This window comes from Suricata suricatta, chromosome 13 (assembly GCF_006229205.1).
Source record: "Suricata suricatta isolate VVHF042 chromosome 13, meerkat_22Aug2017_6uvM2_HiC, whole genome shotgun sequence".
Classification (NCBI taxonomy): domain Eukaryota; kingdom Metazoa; phylum Chordata; class Mammalia; order Carnivora; family Herpestidae; genus Suricata; species Suricata suricatta.
The window spans coordinates 30,551,017-30,571,975 of record NC_043712.1 but is presented as its reverse complement, the minus strand read 5'-3'; the positions used below and the strand labels follow the sequence as shown (position 1 = coordinate 30,571,975).

At 42.9% G+C, this 20,959-nt stretch overlaps 1 protein-coding gene and 1 long non-coding RNA gene across 4 annotated transcripts in view; one reads left to right on the top strand and one right to left on the bottom strand.

The window, feature by feature from the left end:
* The window catches only part of LOC115276363 (myb/SANT-like DNA-binding domain-containing protein 3), a 109,995-nt gene that overhangs the window by 10,222 nt on the left and 78,814 nt on the right, over positions 1-20,959 (top strand). Inside the window, exon 4 of one of the 2 annotated variants that reach the window (XM_029920380.1) lies at positions 25-4,775. The exons of the other annotated variant lie outside the window; for it this stretch is intronic. Within the exon in view, the coding sequence (XP_029776240.1) occupies positions 25-210 (186 nt within the window). The 3' untranslated portion in view covers positions 211-4,775. Of the gene's footprint in view, positions 1-24; positions 4,776-20,959 lie in introns of those variants that run through there. 2 annotated transcript variants of the gene reach the window in all.
* Positions 8,489-20,953, bottom strand: LOC115276365. 2 transcript variants are annotated; one of them, XR_003901902.1, is made up of 4 exons: positions 20,816-20,953; positions 20,355-20,484; positions 8,861-8,907; positions 8,489-8,649 (listed from the first exon to the last, which is right to left on the bottom strand). It is a non-coding gene; the product is annotated as an uncharacterized LOC115276365 (long non-coding RNA). The 2 variants fall into 2 exon arrangements; XR_003901903.1 differs by having other exon boundaries at positions 20,355-20,445.

Genomic DNA, 20,959 nt, shown 5'->3' with positions numbered 1-20,959 from the left:
ATCTTACAGCTGCAGCTGATACAGATGAATGAGGTGCATGTGGCCAAAATCCAGCAGATAGAGCGGGAGTGTGAGATGGCAGAGGAGGAACACAGGATAAAAATGGAAGTTCTCAATAAAAAGAAGATGTATTGGGAAAGGAAGCTACAAACTTTCACCAAGGAGTGGCCTGTCTCCTCATTTAACCGGCCCTTTCCCAATTCACCCTAAGACTGTGAGGGGCAGCTCCCTTGTAACCTATCTGCGTCGGCAAAGAAAGCCCGGAACATGAACTTGTGGTCAGTAACTTGTAACAGAGCTACAACTAGGAACCTTAGAGTGGTAGTAGGCACGTATTTAAGAATACATTCAGGTAAACTGCTGCACCCCGTGTACCCCCTTCAGTGGCAAAGAAGCTGATCCAGTCTCCCGAAAATTATCACGATGAGTGCTATAATTCTGAATGTAATGTCTCTTAATTAGAACTCATACAAGAACCATGTGCGAGTGGTGGTGTTGTATTTTTTTAATCAGATGCAAGTGTGACTATAGAGGAGTGTGGCTGATTTGGTTTTTTTTTAATAGACAGCAGAACTTTCTATCCAAGTGAACGTTTTCCTGTTGAAAGTGGCTGAAAGTCCCAGGAAGCCACAGGATTCTCCAGTGGTGACGCTGTTGTTCAGAACCCTCTGGAGGTCTTTAGGGAACCTCCACGAGAGCCTTTTTCCCCTTTTTTCCCCCACGGGTCATTCTTTGAGTGGCATTTCTGATTTTAAACAGCCCAGCATTTGGAAGGATATTTTCTCATGTGGCTCATGAACTGCCTTTGAAGCCTCTCCCCAAAGAGGGATTCCAAATAATGGCTCCAACAGCGGTAGCTTCGTTGGAATGAAGGATGCAACTGCTTTGAGGGACAAAGGACCATTTAGATTTCTATCACCTGTCATGTTTGTTTTATTAAAAGAGAAGACTTGCAGTTTTATAGTCACACTGTGTATGTTTTTAAAGGTGCTGCCAACTCCCCAGTGCTCATTTTTGCTTTCCCTCTATAGTTTCCTCCCAACTTTGTGCTACTGAGTTCATGGGTGCCCTGTTTTCATTTGTCGGCCACCTACGGAAAGGCCCGCCCCTCACCATGCTCATGGTGCTGACTGTTAGTAATGCTGTGGAGTTTCCATCGCACAGTTAGCGTTGGGCTTTTTAAGAACCCATTACCAACGAATTTGGAAATATGGATTGGCAAATGGATATTTTGATTGAGTAGTGAGATAGCTTGTCCTGGAGCCTCGTGTTAAAAACAGTTCTGGGATGTTGGGCACAGCAGTAGTTGAAATAAGAAAAGTGACACTTGCGTGCCAAGGCAGGTCAGCAATTTCTGAGTGTGAAATTTCAAGGCTACGTGGTGGAGAAAGAAAAGCACGTGTGGCAGAGGCTATGTAGAGGGGTGTAGGATGAGGAGTCGAGGCCTGAATTCTGGTCTTGGCTCTGCCTCAAAGTGCTATGTGACCTGGAATAACTCCTTTTAATCAGTGCCTGTAGTCTTTCCTGTCCATATAGCAAGGGTGTTGGTCTAGGTAATGTTCAGAATCTTCTACATCTCCTTGACTGAGGTGTGGGGTCTGCATGGTCTCGGATGGATACTGCTAACATCGTAATTGTCACGAGGGTGTGGGTCAGTAGGGAACAATTGATTACTGCCTTGGTTCTGCTTCCTGCCTTCCTAAGTTTGGAATTTGGGTCCTGGGGACTCTAAGTTGAGTAGGATAAACAGATACTTGTTATTTACGCACTACATAAAACTTAGATGGATATCAACTTATACTCTGATCATATTTTAAATATCTTAGAGGAACTGGTTATTTGAAGGAAAGCTATAAAGACTAGATTTGAAAGATAGGATCCTTTTGTGAGGATTTGTATTCTTAATTTCATCTTTACCAAATGGACCCTTTAGAGAAAAAGCATCTAGATAAAGTCCCAAGCTTCAATGGTTTATGGAAGACAGAACTTGACTCTCCATGCCCTCCTGCCTGCTCAGGATGAGGGTAAGGAACGGCGGGCCCTCAACACAGATGTGAACAGAGTAAAGTTTCCCTTTGCTTCCCCTACGGATCCATCTGGGAATCTTGTTAATACGCAGCTCTGGGGCCTGAGGCTTTGCATTTCTTACACGCTCCCAGGCTTTGCCAGTGCTGCTTGTCTGGGGCCCACACTTCCGTATAGCAAGGTTTTTTAGAGGATTTTGTGAAGTTTTCACTTGTCATCCTCCCCAGACCCTCCCAAACAGGGTTAGGTACACTCTATAGCAGTGTGCTGGACATTATCCTCTCTCAGAATTTACCACTTAAGCCACACACAGCAATGCAGAACAACACAAAACACGCTCACACACATAATGAAACTATAAAAACATAGAACAAATTCCTAACCAAATAAAAGATAATTAAACTGAAGCCTAAAGTACACGTGCTCTACTGTTAATGGTATTTATGAGTTTGTAACAGTAGTTTTCAACCTTGGCTATGCATAAAAATAGTATTTTGTAAATAATTAGTCCCACCTGGTCCCACTCCCAGAGGATTCTGATTCAGTTGACCCGGGTTGAGGCCTTGTCCTCTACATTTTTCAAAGGGTTATTGGAGATTATGATGCACTGGGATTGAAAACTAGTGGTGTAGAGTTCACAGTTACATCTGATTTGATCCTTAATCCTGTGAGGTCATGCAGAAGTCAGGAAATGAAGCTCAGAGAAGAACCATCCGGTACCAGACCAGTAGGTTGTAAATGGCAAAGCAGGAGCTCCCTCCTAGGTCTCTCGACTCAAGTCCCACCTGCCTATGCCTATCCCATCCCTCAAAGTCATATCATGATTTGTTTGATCCTGAGAGATCACACCTACAGTGTACTTTGGTGTCTCCATTCATGGACAGGAATATGTTCATTTCACCGTTGAGCAGTTCCTTAGCTGACGTGGAAATGTAGTAACCATTTCTTGGTAGATGCTGTAGGAAATAGACACATTTTAAGACAGTTCACCATCCCCACTCTGCCCAATTGTGGTAAGACTTAGAGCTGTCACGTATCCATCAGTGCATGTCTTCAAGTGCATTTGCAGCTCAGAGCAAATGCCACCTCCTCTGGGAAGAAAAACCTCCTGGAAGAGGGGGCATCTGAGCTAAGTAAGTCTTTTTAGAGTTGGCATTTGGACAGCGGGAGATTCAGAAAGAAGAGAACCTTTGCTAGATACAAGGTCCTGTGGAAGATTCAAGATGATGAGACATAATTGGGAGGCAGAACACGGTGAATTTCCAAATCGGGCAGCAGCCCGAACACTGTGCTCCAGGAGGAAGATAAGAAGGTACAACCAGAGTTTAGAGAAGTCTGGAGTCTAGGAGATGAGATGGGAGGGTCTGGCCCTGGTCAGGATGAGATGATAGGAGGAGCTAGAGGAGGCTGTTGTCGGACTGAGGGAGACCAATGTGAAGGGCACTGCAGAGGTGAACCAGTCAGGCTTGGCAGGTGATTGCTCTTGTTGGGGAGGAGGGGTGGCGTGTTAAAGCCACATGCCTGAAAGAACCATGCTGCTGACTGAAATAAAGAAAAGATGCATTTCTGGCTCTGACCCAACCCCGGAGGGGCGGAGCAATGAAGTAACGCTGCTGCCTGCCATGGGATGGGAGGGAGCACCGCCACCCACCTCTGCTGTGGCTGGCCCCTCTTTGCTCTGACTTCTGCCTCTTCTACCTGTCCCTCGGGTGACACTTGAGCCTGGGGTCTTCATCAGCCCCCTCATTTGGTGCTGCCTTGGCCACCAGTACCTCCGGTGCAGCTGGTGGTGCGTGTCACCATCACGTATAATGGCTCTGCACTAGAAAGATCCGAAAAGGTCCTTCCTTTAGTGTCCCATGTTGGCATTGTCCAAGAGGGGCTGTGCCTGCCCATGTACGCCCAGTACAGAAAATCTTGAAATCCATTGACTTTTGTTGTTGTCGGAAGAAAGACTAGAGGAAGAGGCAGCGTGGTGGGAGGGTGCATTTGAGTTGTCAACAACCTCTGCAGTGTCAGGTCAATTACATCAGCACTTGGTCTGGGCCAGGGGAGAGGAATGACTCTGCCTCCTGGGAATGTCAGAAGGACCTGATAATTATATTTGGCAAAGCCACGAGGAACGGCTCTGTAATGTCATTGCAAAGAATTACCCTTTTAATAGCATTTCTGGGTGTCTGAGCTTTTCCGATGGAGTGACACTTCTTTTCTGCTGTGGCTTTCTTCTTGACTGGGCTGCCTCCAGCGGGTCCTCCTGTTCTTCCCCACCCTTGCTTTGATACCGTTTTGTGTTTTCTGTCCTCCGCCTTCCAGCCCTGTTCCTCCAGCCCCCTCCTCCCATACCCACCACAGCTCCTACTCTCCCCTGTTTTAGAAATGGAGTCATGAGAGAATGTGTGTGAGGGAAATATTGGCCAAAGGGCCGCATGTTCAACATCTGGGGTCAACAAGGTGAAGCATAGCCTTAGACTAGCCAGACTAAGGACAACCTGCTTCTATGCTGCGTCTGTGACTTTTGTGTTGGTGGGACTCGGAGTCACGGGGCAAGATCACCAGTGATCTGTGACAGCAACAGTGTCTTTTCCTATTCGTGCCATATATTATTCCCTTCAACACAATTTACAATCTTCGCCTCCATTTCTCTATCTGTGAAAGTGGTGTAATACTTATCTACCTCCCTTAAATGTTGTGAAGATTAGTCTATGTTAGTAAAGCACTTTTGAAATAAAGAGTGATGTAAAGCATTTTAACATTATTGTTGTCATTGTGGTGTGGATGCCCTGCTGTAGAGAAGCTGCCTTAGAGGGGAAGCACCCCAGGTGCCCTACGGTTTCAGGAACCCCCAGTGTAGAAAACTTCCATAAAGTTACAAGAGTGAGATGATTTTCTTCGTGAAAAATTTCAACACGACATTTCCTTCAGCAGCCCTTTGGTGCGTTTAGAATGAGGTTCAATTTATAGAAGGGTGATTTAAGTAAGATTTTTAAGGAACATACCTATTGAACCTTCATAACCCACTGTAACTGTCGGGAGTGCAAGCTGATTGTTACCCCAACAGTGCAGTTTACCATCATTAGGTGGAATACTTCTATTCCCACATTATCCAGATACCCAGATTCTGTGTGAGGGGTCCCTCACTTTTGCCACTCATTGGAATGAACAGAATGGTGATCCTGCTACTTCTGAGTGAGAGGATCAGAAGCTGTTGTTCTGCGTGCAAAATGCCTTTAAAGCACTGCCTGTGCATGTGTGCGTGTGTGCGTGCGTGTGTGTGTGTGTGTAAGATTAACCTTGTACCTTGATTAAAGGGTGCAGGGTGGGGGGTTCTCCATCCATAAGCACGGGTTCCCTTTCTTACTTCCTGGTGACTACCAAGAGATTTAATTGGGATCTGTTCTGAGGTGTGTGTGTGTGTGTGTGTGTGTGTGTGTGTGTGTGTGTTGGAGGAAAAATTCCAAACCCTGTTATTTAAGAAATTGGTTATTTTTGATAAAAAAGAACACTTGTTAATAGAGAAAATACGGTATATAAGTAGCCGTAGAAGTAATGGTTTCAGCTTTTTGTCCCATTCATCTGGTTCAGCTTCCAGAGTAACCAAGAAGGAGTGGTTGGTGCTCTGCTGATGAAGTACGTATGGATCTAGATTCTTATCCCTGAGTATTTGTTTAAGTTTCTTTATTTTGAGAGAAAGAGAGAAAGAACACATGTGTGGGAGAGGGGCAGAGAGGGAGAGAGAATCCCAAGCAGCTTCTGTGCTGTCAGCACAGAGCCCAACATGGGGCTTGATTCCACGAACCCTGAGATCATGACCTGAGCTGAAACCAAGAGTCAGATGCTTAATTGACTGAAGCACCCAGGTGCCTCGAGATTCATATCCTTGAGTCTTTAAAAAATTTTTTTTAAATATAGTTTATTTATTTTTGAGACAGAGACAGAGCACAAGTCGGGGAGGGCAGGGACACAGAATCTGAAACAGGCTCCAGGCTGTGAGCTATCAGCACAGAACCTGATGCGGGGCTCGAACCCACGAACCATGAGATCATGACCTGAGCCGAAGTCAGACGCTTAACTGACTGAACCACCCTGGTGCCCTGGGTCTTTTTTTTTTCATTGAAAAAATTTTAAACTTTATTTATTTATTTTGAGCAAGAAAGAGAAAGAGAGAGAGAGAGAGAGAGAGGCAGGGAGGGGCAGAGAGAGAGGGAGATAGAATCCAAGCAGGCTCCACACTGTCATCACAGAGCCTGGCGTGGGGCTCGAACTCACAAACCGTGAGAGCATGTCCTGAGGTGAAATCAAGAGTCACCGAGCCACCCAGGCACCCCTTAATTTTTTTTTAACATTTATTTATTTTTGAGAGAGCATGAGCAGGGGACGGGCAGAGAGAGACACACACAATCTGAAGCAGATTCCAGGCTGAGCTTTCAGCACAGAGACTGTTGTGAGGCTCGAACCCACGAACCACAAGATCATGACCTGAGCTGAAGTCGGATACTCAACCAAGTGAGCCACCCAGATGCCCCCCTTGTCTTTGAATCTTGAAGAGTATCTTTGGAGGGTGGTTACTCCAGCCACTCAACCACCGGGAAGTCCAGGGGGTAGCAGGGCAGAAGCTAGTCAGGGGCAGCTCTTCTCATTGTGGTAGCAGAAGTATGAGGACAAGCCCAACTGTAGAAGCACATTTTAAATTTCAGTGTTAAATCTGCTAATATTTCCTTGGCCAAATGAGTCACATGACTAAGACCAAAGTCAACCAGAGGGAGGTAGAGTCCTCCTAAGAAGGTGAAGGAAAGGGGTGCCTAGGTGGGTCAGTTGGTTAAGTGTCTGACTTCAGCTCAGGTCATGATCTCATGGCTCATGAGTTCAAGCTCTGCATTGGGCTCTGTGCTGACTGACAGCTCAGAGCCTGGAGCGGGCTTTTGGACTCTGTGTCTCCCTCTCTCTCTGCCCCTGCCCTACTCATCTGCGCTCTCTCTCTCTGTGTCTCAATAATAAATAAACATTTAAAAAAGAAGGTGAAGGGAAGAGGTGAGTATTTTGAGCAATGATTTACTCTGTCACAGTATCCAAGTGGGAAGGGAGCCAGTGGAGTACCAGAGTTGAGATCATAAAGAACAGAGTTCAATAAAGAACAGAGAATCTAGGAAGAAATGCTTCCCTGTTTTTCATCTTCTACTGAGGCACTCCTTCCTTCTTTCATTCCTCTTTCTCTTGGAGGAGAGCTTTTAAAATAGTGGTAGTAATAGACAATAGGGATGTTGGATTAAATGAGTGACTTGTATTTAGTTCTATGCATTTAGAACACAGCCTGGCACATAATAAACACTAAGTTTTAGCCATTATTTTTTTCTCTCAAGTTTATATGGCTTCTAAATGGGGCCAGATTTGGCCTGGCTCTAGAGCTGATGCTTTTAAGAATCATAATACATATGGGGCACCTGGCTGGCTCGGTCAGTAAAACATGTGACTCGATCTCAAAGTTGTGAGTGTGAGTCCCACATTGAGTGCAGAGATCACTTAAAAACAAAAAAGACTCATAATACACAGCCTTTTTATTCAGAGCCCGAGTTCAAATCTTAGTTTTGCAAAGAACATGACCTTCTGAATATTAGACTATCATCTGTATAGTATCTATTTCTGAAGATTACTATAATGATTACATGAGACTACAAATATGGAAGAGCCATATAAACTATAAGATAAAAAAGAAGAGTCCCTAAAACTCCCTTCTGATATTCTGTGTTACAAGAGAATCCAAGACTCTCTTCTGACATCAAAAAACTTCATCTTGATCTCTCCTTCCAGCCTCCCCACTTTGACACTTTCTGAGTACATTCATCAGTCTCTCCGTTTCAGAGTTTGGCTCTGTGAAATTACTTCCATTGATTCCCCTACCAGGAGTGCTATCAGCCTCTCCACAAACCCTTCCCGTCACCTATGCTGCTGAAGTGTCACCCATTCTTCAAAGTCAAGTGATACCAGGACAGCCTCCTGGGTCCTGGGCTCTGTCCCAGGTTTGCTGGTAACTCATCATGTGAGTGAGGGCAAGTTACTAGGTCTTTCTCAATACTCATTTCCTTGTTTGTAAAATAAGGCTGTTGGAGGAGAGGATCTCTAAATTCCTTTCCCCTGTTCTAATTAGTCTAATTCTCAAGGTAAACTAATCTTTTCAATTTATGGCATGTAACCCAAGTTTTCAATTTAGCATCTCTTTAAAGGATTATGTGCACATAAATGGAATTCAAATACTGCATCCAAGTAGATCAGCCCCAAGGTTGCAAGAAAAGTTATTGATGTTAGGATAATGATTGTACTTAAATGGTTTCTAAAGAAATCTAAGTATGATCAGTACAAGAACTTCTATATAGTGGGCACAAAAGGGATGCTGCTTCCCAAAATGTAATTTTCCCAACAAAATGCAATTGGGTACTCTTTCCTTTAACTATTTCAAACTGCCCAGTTCTATAGATTATAGAATACTTTTATTTTACAAAGTGCTCTGTTCTAAGGCAATAATATGTAGATTTTTACATATGCTTTGAAGTTCTAATCAGTTGATTTCTTTTTTTTAATCACTTGATCTCAGTAGATGACATCTGTTGTAAAATCAGGGCTCTCTGAAACCTACTTAGAATGAAAGGACAGAGGGGAGTTAGCATTTATTGAACATCTTCTGTGGGTTCTAGGTATATATGTGTATCATTTCATTTAATTCTTTTTAAAAATTTCATTTGATGCTTAAAATACTTTGCAGGAGTAGATAATATCCTCTATATTTTAAAGATAATGAAATGGGAGATTAGAGAGATTAAGCGACTTGTTCAGTATCACATACCTGAATTGTACACTTAAAAAATGGTCCAAGTGGTAAGTTTTATGTCACTACAAGAAAAAAGAAAAAAAATCACATACTTGGTAAATAGCTTAACTAGATTTAGATACCAACTCTGTATGCTTTGATTTATTTACAGCATGTGAGAAAATAAGCAACTTTGGTTATGTTTATCAAATCTCTTCCACCACTGAGGAGCCAGAAACAAAGAGAAGGAGAGAGGAGAGCTAAATGAGGTTAAGGATGTCAGCAACAGCAAAGCTAGTAGCTCAATTCTGTCGGACAGCAAGCGGAGAATCAGGACCAAGGCGAAAAAGAGAGGTCACCAATCAGATTTGCCATGCAAATTAGTGTTTCTCAGACATTAATGTGCATGGGAATCACCTGAGCATCTTGTTGAAATTGCAGATTCTGGTTCAGTGAGTCTGGAGTGGAGCCAGGTTTTGCATTCCTAACAAGCTCTCAAGGTGCTGGTGATGTTGCTGGTCCATGAACCAAACATTGAGTAGCAAGGATTTTAATTTTTTTTTTAATTTATTTTTGAGAGACAGAGAGAGAGAGACGGTGCAAGGAGGGGAGGGTCAGAGAGGGAGGGAGATACAGAATCCAAAGCAGGCTCCGGGCTCTGAGCTAGCTATTAGCACAGAGCCCGATATGGGGCTTGAACCCACGAACCGTGGGATCATGACCTGAGCTGAAGCCGAAGGCTTAACCAACTGAGCCACCTAGGCGCCCCATGGATTTTAGATCACGGTAACCTGCAAGGCAGTGAAGTATGGTTTTCAGATACCTGTCACCAGAGAAGCCGAGGGTGCTTTCACAAAGCAAATTCTGGGCCCAACTCAGACTTACTGAATCAGAATCCCTGGAGACCGGACTGGAAATCTATACGTTTTTAAAAATAATTTTTTGAATGTTTATTTATTTGTGAGAAAGACAAAGACAGAGCAAGAGTGGGGGGGGGCAGAGAGAGAAAAGGAGGCCTAGAATACAAAACAGGCTCTAGGCTCTGAGTTTTCAGCACAGAGCCCAACTCGGGGCTCGAACCCACGAACGTGAGGTCATGATCTGAACTAAAGTCAGAGTCTTAACCTACTGAGCCACCCAGACACCCCTACACATTTTTTTAAAAGTTTATTTATTTGTTTGAGAGAGAGACAGACAGAGAGGGGCAGAGAGAGGGAGAGACAAAATCCCAAGCAGGCTCCATGCTGTCAGTGCAGAGCCCAGCTGAGGGATCAAACCCACGAACCGTGAAGTGAGATCATGGCCTGAGCCCAGATTAAGAGTCAGACACTTACCTGACTGATCCACCCAGGTGCCCCTGTAAATCTATACTTTTAACAAGCTTTCCAGTTGCCTGTTAGTTATAATACAGTTCTGGAACCACTGCTAATAGGAGATCAGCGTGGCATGATAATAAAAATCACTTCACTTGCATACTCCTTTCCAGTTGATAAAGCTTTTTCACATCCTGTTTCTCCTGCACCTGTACAACAGGATGATGAAGGCAGTACCATTAGCCCCACTTTGCGGACAAGGAATCTTACATCTCCTGTGGTTAAGTGCTGGACCGAAAGGTCTCCTGACTCCTAGGAAAGGGTTCTTTTTATTATTTTGTGGCTCTCTCTCCCACTTTACCATATCTTCACTTATACTCCTACACAAATTAGAAGTTCTTTTATGTCTAAAAAGCTTTGCAGAGCAATTTTCTTGCTATGATGCTTTTAAAGATTTCAATCTAATTTAATTTAGCACATTAAGAAGCACAGTTTATGCTTATAAGCATAAAGCTACCAAGGTCATGGCAAAAAAAAAATGATAAAGAGATAGACTGCATTGAGTATTTTTAAATCTTTTTTTTACCCTCCACCTAAATTTACCAATTGTTAATGGCTTTTCTCTCTTTCAAGCACTTGAAAGCTGCAGATATTATGACACTTTGCCCCTAAATTCTTCAGCATGCATGGACTAAGAATAAGAGCGTGTTCCTACATTACCAGGATCCCATTATCACACCTAAGAAAACTGATATTAAGTCACTAATACCGTGTATGTGTAGTCTACATTAAAATTTCTCAAGTTGCCTTAAGAATGTCTTTGATTGCTATTGATTTTCTCAGATTCAATCAAGGCTTATTGCATTTGGTTGTTTTTGTCTTTTTAGTCTAATTTAATCTAGAACAAACCTCTATTCTCTCCTTTTTTGTTTTTCATGACATTAAATTTCAACTCCAGGCCTTGTCAATGTGCCCCACATGCTGGATTTATTTGATTTCTTCCTCATGATTAGATTTGATTCAGGTTAAACCTCTTTGGCAAGACTAGCATGTAGATTATGTTTGTGCTTCTCATTACATAATTTGGGGAGTTACATTGGTGAGGCTAAATTTGATCACCTAGTGAAGGCAATATCTGCTAATTCTCTCCATTGTAAAGTTATTGTTTTCACTCATAGTTAATAAGTTATCTGTGGGGTGATACTTTAAATCTCTGTGAATATTCTGTCCCCAGCAAACTTCCATCCAATGGTTTTACCATCCATTAATGATCATCACTCTGATTAGTTATTTCATGGGGATTACAAAATTATTATTAAATCAGTCTTGACCATTTGCCAGCATTCATATGGAAAGAAGGTATGCCAGATCTGAGAAAAATCTGAATTTACTTCACACTGGCTACTCAGAAAGCAATGGGTCACCTTTACCCCTTCTTAAGAAGCTATTTCCGTTAGGGACACTTGAGTGGCTCAGTCCATTGAGCATCTGACCTCGGCTCAGGTCATGATCTCATAGTTCATGAGTTCGAGCCCCATGTCATGCTCTGTGCTCACTGCTTGGAGCCTGGAACCCTCCTCAGATTCTGTGTGTGTGTGTGTGTGTGTGTGTGTGTGTGTGTGTGTATCTCTCTCTCTGCCTCTCCCCTGCTTGTGCTCTGTCTCTCAAAAATGAATAAATGTTAAAAAAAAAAAAAGAAGCTATCTCTCTTAGAACTCCTCTGCTGAAGGTGAGTAGGAAGAGGGGTAGTTCCCCTGACCCCCGCATGTTAATACATATACACCTGAGATAAAAGGCTACTAACTTCCTTTCCCTAAGCACTCCTGCTTCTGGGTACCTTTCTGGTCTCTGCCTCTGGTGCTATGGATCTCTCCTGAGTTCTGCTGGGAAAATCACATATTTTCTTTTCCCCTAACATCAATGACCATTCTTCTCAAATCTGACCCCAAGTTTCTCTGTACTAGAGACTTGAGCAGTAATCTGGCTAAGAGAGAGGGCCAGGTACTTGATATGAAGTTGTATCTAGTACATTCATTGCATGTTTCAGGTCAGTTTAAAAGAAATAACTTGGCATAAAACATAGGGAGGATGTGATTGTCCACATCAAAGATGGTTGATGACAATTGGGGTAGAAAGACTAAGAGGAAGTTTATGGGGTTTACATTGGGGCCAAAGCTGCCTTAGGCTACCTTTAGATCCAGACACTCCTCCCACCCACCATCCCTACTCCACCCCTATCTCCTTTTCTTGTCAGAGAACATCAAAGACAGGATCCAGTAATTTCTTCAGTATCTCAATACTGTATCTATAAACCCACTTGAGTCAGTCTTCTCTCAAGTCAATCCCTCCATCTGTGTTTTGAATTGCACCCCTTCCTGTCTCCTCAAGTATCTTGAAATTATCCTTATCCTACTACTTGTTATCCTTTTTCTTGTGTTGTGTATTCAACTCCTTAACCCCACTGGATCTTTATCATCACTTAAATACTGTACAATCTCATCTTAAAGAGTCCCTCTTCTACCCACAGTCACCTTCTCTTCACAGCCAAGCTGTCTAAACATTCTGTCTTCACTTTCTACTTTCCACTCATATCTCAACATGCTCTAATCTGGATTCTGCCCCTACCACTTTAGTGAAGGTGCTTGCTAAGATCACTGATGACTTCAGGTGGATGTAGCCATTGGACACTATTCAGTTACTCATCTTGCTTGATCTTTCAGCAGCATTTGACCAGTTGACCATGTCCTGCTTCTTAAAACACCTTGTGGTCACCATGACATTGTTCTTTCCTCATCTTCCTCCAAATTTTCTGGCAATTCCTTCATAGTCCCCTTCACTGGAATTCCTCAGGGATTCAACCTAGGCCCTCTTCTCATTTTATAGTATCTCCTACACTTTCAAGTCATCACACTCACTTCCATGACTTCAAGTAATTGATCCTTTGGTGACTCCCACACTTCTATGCCCAGTGTAAATCTCTTAAAAACACCAGACTTATAAATCCAACTGCTACTGGTGGCTGGATACAGATGCCTCACTGGCCTCTCAGACTCAGTGTGTCTACAACTGAACTCATCTTCTCTCCAAACCTGCTTCATCTCTGAAAATGACTATTTCAGCAAATGCCACTGAACCTAGGGATAACCCTGGCTTGACACTTTCTCTCCATCAGCCCCCACAGCGAGTCAATCACCAGGTTCTGTTGATTCCCCCCTCCCTTAATCTAATTCATTTACTTGTCCATGTTTTCCCTAGGCCATGCTAGCATCATCACTTACCACTGCAATAGCTCTCCCATGGTTTCCTTGGGCACACTGTGCCTTTCCAATTCACTCTGTATACTGCGGCCCAAGTGATTTTTTTGAACAGCATCACTGAGATATAATTAACATGCTTTACAGTTCATGCCTTTAACCAAGGGATCTTTTAAAAACGCAAATCTGAGCAGGCGATTTCCTGTTTATAATCTTAGGATGGAGTCTGAATCCTTATTCTGGCTTGAAAGGCTTTGTGTGATCTGGCTTCTGCTTCCTGAAGTCTCCAACCTCATTCATTTTTTTTTCAACTTCATTCCTTATGCCATTTGCCTCCTCACTCTCCAAAGCATCAGCCACAGCTGTCTTCTCTGCTTCTCAACTTGCCATATTCTTTCATTTTTTCATTTTGAACTTTCTTCATGGAATACTGTTTTCTTTCTACCTCCTTTTAGCTCTTCATCAGTCTTCCACCCTTAGCTTAAATATCACTTCTCTGGAGACGTTTCCCTTGATACTCTTAGCCCCTAGAATGTTAGGAGTCCCTGTCTGATGCTTTGCTTTTGTGAACTGCAAAACCCTTCACAACTGTAATTGATTGTTTAAAGTCTGACTCCCTGTTGGACTGTAGCGCAGGGACCGTGTCTATCTTGTTCACTTGTGCATCATCAGTACCTAATACTGGCACATAACAGACACTGTTGGATGAATGGTGGATGAATGGCACCACTGTCACCGCTCTTCATACCCTGCCCTGCCCCCTGCCGCCACTGTTGTTGAAACCCCCACCACCACCAGGGCTGCCCTAAGTCTTATTATGATTGTTCTGTGTTGAGAGAAACAGTTCAAGTATGTGGTCTTTGTTTCACCTTTATAACTTCCCTAATTAGGAACCCAGACTCAATGCTGAGTCTAACAGTATTGACTCTGCTGTTGAGTCCTTAGGCCCTCAGACTGTAAGAAATAATTTTCGACTTAGAACCAGAGGAGGAGAATTAAAAAACGGCTGACTCGATTTAAGCTCACATGTACATGTACCGATGAGTTGCTGTATATAGTGATGTGTGCATGGATACACACATGTAAATGTGCATGTACAAACACAGAGCCCAGCTGTCACACTCAAATATGCATACATACACCCTTGCAGAGAGGCAACCTGATATATACTCATTCCCTACATATGTACACAGAGAGTAAAATGACATATGCTTGGCACTTTTGCATATGTACAGAGGCAAGCTGATATACTCATTACATATGTACACACACAGGCAAATGACATATGTTCCATACATATGTATACATACAGAGGCAAGCTGACACATTTAAATACACACAGTGGTAAAATATAATTATTTAACTCCACTGGGCTCACTCTAATTCCTCCATGTATTTAGCTTCTTGATTTCTGTCTTTTTCGTGATTCTTAGCTCAGTGGATGCCATTCTCAAGTTCCCAGACTCTTGGCTGTAACCTCGTGTCCTTCCCTTTGACCCACCTGGCTATTTGTCACCACTTTCCTCCTAGTTGTTTGGCTGCCTCTGCCAGTCAGCAGGCTGCCCTCCTGCAGGTCTCTCTAGCAACCAGCCAGCTCACATGAACTGTTTTGACTGCTGACTTTAACCCTTTGAGTTTTGTTTTAGACTATAGGCTTTTGAGTCCGACAGACTTTGATTTCGGCACCAGTCCTGCTGCCCACTCGCTGTGCAACCTCAGGCAAATGCCTTAACCTCTTCAAATCTCAGTTTTCTCATCTACAGAATGAGGCTAATAATAGCACCTTCCCCATTAGGTTTTTGGAAACGTTATGTCAGATAATACACACGAAGCTCTTAGCCTAGTATATAAGTGCAGTTAATGGCTACTGCCACTAATAAGAATTATCATTTATTATACGCTTACTTTGCCATGACTACTCCTAGCCAAGTATTTATTGAGTACTTACAATGTACTAAGCATGAGCCTAGTATTTTGCCCATGCAAACCCATTTTCTTCTTAAAACAACCCTATGAGGCAGATAGAAATTTTATCTCCATGTTACAGATTCTGAAACTGAGGCATAGAGAAGTTCAGTTAACTTGCCCAAGGTCACAGAGATAGCAAGTGGCAGAGTTAAGATGCAAAACCAGATGGATTGGTTCCAGAGCTTACACTCTTTAATTACTATGCTATACCTCTTACTACCATTTATGTGTGATTGTCTTTGTCAGAGAAGCTATTTCTTTGGTACAATCCTTTACGAGTTAAACTCTTGGAGAAAAATTTGAACTGCAGCTGAAAATTTCCATTTGCTGAAAGATGAGGAAAAAATCTTAATTCTGTATTCAGGGCAATACTGAACAACTGAACGACAAGAAGACCTGCAGGAGAAACCCAGAGAAGCCACCTCCGTCTCCCTACCCACTCATCGAGACTGTTTGGGTGAAGCCTTTCAAACTGACAGAACTGCAGTGGTGAAGCCTGTTCTCCAGGCGGAGTGAGGCCACTTCTCTGGATTCCCACAGCATTTTTTCGTTCAGATATCTGTAACCCTTGCCTCCTTGGCTTCTGCCCATCTACGTAATTGAGGACTATTAAGGGCATGTGGGTAACAATCACAGTGCTTTCAACCGGAGTTGTAATTACAAGCAGTAATCACATCACTGTAATCCCTGCATGATCACACGAAGCCCCAACAAAAAGTCTCCTGACGTGCAGGCAGGGGGCTCAGGACTATTTGTGCACACGGTGGTCTCAGTGGTTCCAATCTTTGTTCCCTTTTCTATTAGATGACGATGCTTCTCCACCTGCTCGCTCATGTTAATGATGTGGCTCTGGAGTCAGGTCAGGTGACTCCAACTTCCTAGCCTTGTTGTAGTTTGAGTAGTCAGTTACCTTCATAAACCTCAGTTTCCTCATTTGTAAAATGGAAATAATGCCTATCAACAGGTGGGTGGGAAGATTAGTGACAGCAAATAAAAGTGGGTGGCAGTACCTGGGATGTAGTAGGTCTTCCATGAACCATAGTTGCTATTATTAGGGTCTGATCCAACAATTATTCTCTCCCACCAGTGTTATTGTTACGAGGTCTCCTCAGTAGACCAGAAGTTTTATAAGGAGGGACTTTGTTTCGTTCACTGCTATTTATTGGCATCTAGAACAGTGCCTACATCATAGTAGATACTCAGGAAATATTTGTTGAATCAATGAATGAGGTTTAAAACAAACTGACCTTGCTCTCTGTCTTTACTACACTGGCTGACATTCAGACCCTTTTTACTCACAGGCATTTGCTCCATGACGTTCCCTCTGCTTGGAACATTCCCTCTTCATTTGGTTGACTTCTACTCACCCTTTCTGTAAACCTCTGACCTTCCCCGTCCTAGTATTTATCAACATTGTTGCAATTTCACTTAAAAATGTTTATTATTTATCTTGAGAGAGAGAGAGAGAGAGAGAGAGAGAGAGCACAAGCAGGGTAGGGGCAGAGAGACAAAGAGTGAGAGAATCCCAAGCCAGTTCTTGCTGTCAGTGCAGAGCTTTATGCAGGGCTCGATCTCATGAACAGTGAGATCACAACCTGAGCTGAAATCGAGAGTCAGATGGTTAACTGACTGAGCCACCCAGATGCGCTGCAGTTTCACTTTTATATGCATAATTATTTAATATTTGACTGTAAACTTCATTAAGACAGGGACCAGGTCTGTTGTGCTCACCATTGTATTTTCAGGAATGAGAAGTAGGCCTTCAGTACGGACTTAATGAATGACTTCACTCTTTATATATATTTTTTTAAAAGGTTGCTTTCTCTAGGAAGGGGGGAGGGTCCAATTTCTCAAAATGGGCCAGAGGTCAACCCCAGGCTTGTGTCAGTGCTGCACCATAAATCATCTCAGTGTTTCTGGACTGAGCTCAAGTGCTGTGACTCTCTCCTACCAGGGCCAATTTGTCAGTCCCAAATTGTCTCATTACCATTTATCAGGCCTTCATTATGCAGCTAGACCCTGCAGCAGGAGGTCCAGAAAGCCAGAATTTTGGCCGGGGCAGGAAGTGGGGAGTAGGATTTGCCATTTACTCCTACTCCCGCCCTCCTGCTCCATTTCTATCTAGTGCTTATCACGCTGAGTTGTAATTGCTAATTTTCCGATGTCTTCCCCCTCCTCCCCCTGAGACAGTGAGGCAGAATCATCTCTCGCCCTGCAAGGCTACCATGGTGCCTAGCACACAGCAGAGGCTCACACAGAATTCTTGAAGGAATGCGAGGTTTTCCATGAGTGAAGCCTTACTGAGGGCAAAGCCAACTCATAGGAGAGGGCATTACTTTTGCCTTTAAAAATTTGAGCCAATAAATCTCTTTTATGTTACTATGGGTTGGTTTTTCTGTTACTGGGAACGGAAAGCTTTCTGACAGAGCATAAATAATGACATTCAAGTATAGGATTTCTGATAGATTGTTGTTCAAAAATATTCACCCTGTACTTACTCCCCCTTATTCACCTCCACAGAGGAGAGCTCCTTACTTGTTGTCATTGGGTTCAGCTATGGGACTGACGGAGCCAGTGGTATGTTAGCTGACATGTATAAGCAGGGGTGGGAAAAAAGCTTGCACAGTAGGGCTTGCCCTGCCGCACCACTGCCAACTCCGTAAGAGTTCCTCCAGGTGGCTGCAGCTGCTTCAGTTGGGGCCCCCAAAAGAATAATATTGGAGAAGATCAGAGCTCAACCTGCATACAGGAGTCAAGTTCAGCTAGACCTGCAGCTTGAAGCAGAGCCATTCAGCCAAGTCTAGTCTAGATTCATCAACCCCCAGACCTATGAGAAATGAATGTTTATTGTGGCACACCTCACTAAGGTTTTATGGTTATTTGTTATGGAGGCCACAACTGACTGATCAAGGTTAGGGCAGGGAGTTCCAAACTGGCAATGAACTTTAATATAAATAAGGGATACTTGAGTACCCTTCTCTCCCCCCTGCCAACTCCCATCATGTCTGGAGTAGTGTTCAGAAATCTACTTTCGGGTGCCTGGGTGGCTCGGTCAGTTGAGCGTCCGGCTTTGGCTCAGGTCATGATCTCATGGTTCCTGGGTTCCTGGGTTCGAGCCCTTCAACGGGCTCTCTGCAGACAGTTAGCTCAGAGTCTAGAGCCGGCTTCTGATTCTGTCTCCCTCTCTCTCTGACCCTCCCCTGCTCACGCTGTCTCTCTCTCTCTCAAAAATAAATAAAAACATAAAAAAAAGAAATCTACTTTCTTTTAAAACTCTGGGTGGTATTCATGCAGCGAGATACTCTTTTGCTGCCTGACATCTTGGGGTCACCAGCATTAAAGCACGTGACAGGGGTTGTATTAGATGACTACTAAGATCTTTTTTCCTCTCTGAGGTTGGATAATTGAGGTCAGAGAAATCCTATTTTTGAAGCAGAGTCCTTTTCAATTTGACAACTTTTGAGAAATCTGTGCTGAATTTTTCCTACCTAATTGGAGAAAGTTGCAGATATAAATTAATTTGTGATTTCTGGCCACAGGGTTTTTGTTTTTTATTTAAGGGTTGTCTCCTCTTAGTATTTCTGCCTGAGCTACGGTTAGCAGTCAAATGAAAAAGGCAGAATACTGGGGATGGGAGAGCCAAGACAGAGGGCAGGAAAGAAGCACAGAAGAGGTCAAGATTAGCAGAAAAGCTATTGAGGGAATGGTCTGAGAAGGAAAGCTAGCTGTGGCTTAGCAGTCAGGAGCCTGGGATCACACCCGAACTGGAAGCCAAAAGCTGAATTTTCATTGTAACAATTGCTATGCCACTGCGAACAGTTCAGAGGTTTGAGGCAAAGCTTAACAAAACGTTAACAACATGAATGTATATAAAAAGCATGTTGAAAATACAATTTGAAAGAAAAGAGAGTTTTAAATTATAACAAAAGTTTTCACTGAAAAAAAATTCAGGCAATACAGAAAAACATAAAAGACAAGCGCCAATTACTCATAAGACCAACAGCCACAGTTAATATATAGCTGTATATTCTTCTTGACTTCTTTCCTATGGATATGTTCACACGCATGTATATTTTAGAAATAAAGGATTTTCTTATACTCATCAGTAGCCTGCTGTTTTCCATATCAGTAAACACTAAGTTAATCATCTTAGTTAAAACTGCAAAATACTCCTCTGTACAAAGAGGCACCATACTTTATTTTCCACAGATGGACATTTAGATTATATTTACTATTATAAAAAAGCTCTGATGAACATCCATATGTACATTTTTGAGTGCTTGTACAATTATTTCTTTTTAAAAAAATGTTTATTTTGAGAGAGCATGTGTGTGTGTGAGTCGGGGAGGGCAGAGGGAGAGGAGGGAGAGAAGCCCAAGCAGGCTTCACACTGTCAGTGTAGAGCCCCACGGGGGGGTCGATCTCATGAACCATGGGATCATGACCTGGGCAGAAACCAAGAGTGGGATGCTTAACCTACATGTACAATTTTTTTCTTTAGGATAAATTCCGATACACGGAATTCCTAGATATAAACGGTACACCTATGTTAAAGGTTTTGATATAGAGTCTAATTGCCCTCCCAAAATGTATAAATTAATAGTGCTAGGTTTTGTCAATTCTTTTAACTATTGTTAATCATCTTCAGGAAAAAAAATCTTGTGGTTTTAATCTGCCTTTTATAACTCGTGGGTTTAAGTATCTTTTCATATATTTATTGTATTTTCTGTGAATCAGACAAGTCAGCTTCTCATTTTTCTGTTATGTCAACTTTTTCTTCCTGATTTATGTTCTTTATATTAAGTGTATTGTCTCATTCACATTGAAACTATTTTCCCTGAGGTGGTTTTGCTTGTGGTGGCTTGTTGCACATAAAAATTTTTGAGTTACATTTATCAGTTTTTCAATGAGACTAAGAAATTTCTTCCGAGGTGAGAAGCAGCATAGTCCAAGAAAAAGGTCAGAGACCTTCGGACAATTCAGTCCATAACTTACTGCCTGAGGCTAAATCTCATCGGTCCTGACATGAAAGAGCACTGGATTGGGAATCACATCACCTCACCTCTCTGGCTCCCAACTTCCTCATCTGTAGAATGGAGAGGAGAATGAAAACTCCCTTGCAGAGCTGTAAAAAACAAAACAAAACAAAACAAAAAAAACAAGAATTGGAGACAATGCTCCTAAAGAACTTGGTCCAGGTCTTGCATGTGGCCAATCTGCTCTCTATGTTGGCTCTTATTAGTGGGAGAGGGCAATATGGATTTTTAAAAGAGTATTTTAAATGCAGTTGGTGTACGTGGGAAAATGGTGGGGGTGAAGAGCCTAGAAATTTAGCCCATCTCTAGGAACTGCACAGTTGGGAGTCGGAACTTGGGTTCCAGTTCGAGTCCTGGCCATTTCTTGGTATGCGACCTTGGACAAGTCACCTTCACCTATCTGTGGCTCAGTTTCTTCACCTAGAAAATAGATGTATAACAGACCACCTGCCCTTCTTTCCCAGCCCGGCTGCTGGGCGAAGGAAATGCTCCAAAACCACTTGCAGAGAGCGGCAAAAATGTCTGTCAGGGGGATGCCCAGGGAGCGTCCCCGCGCCCGCCAGC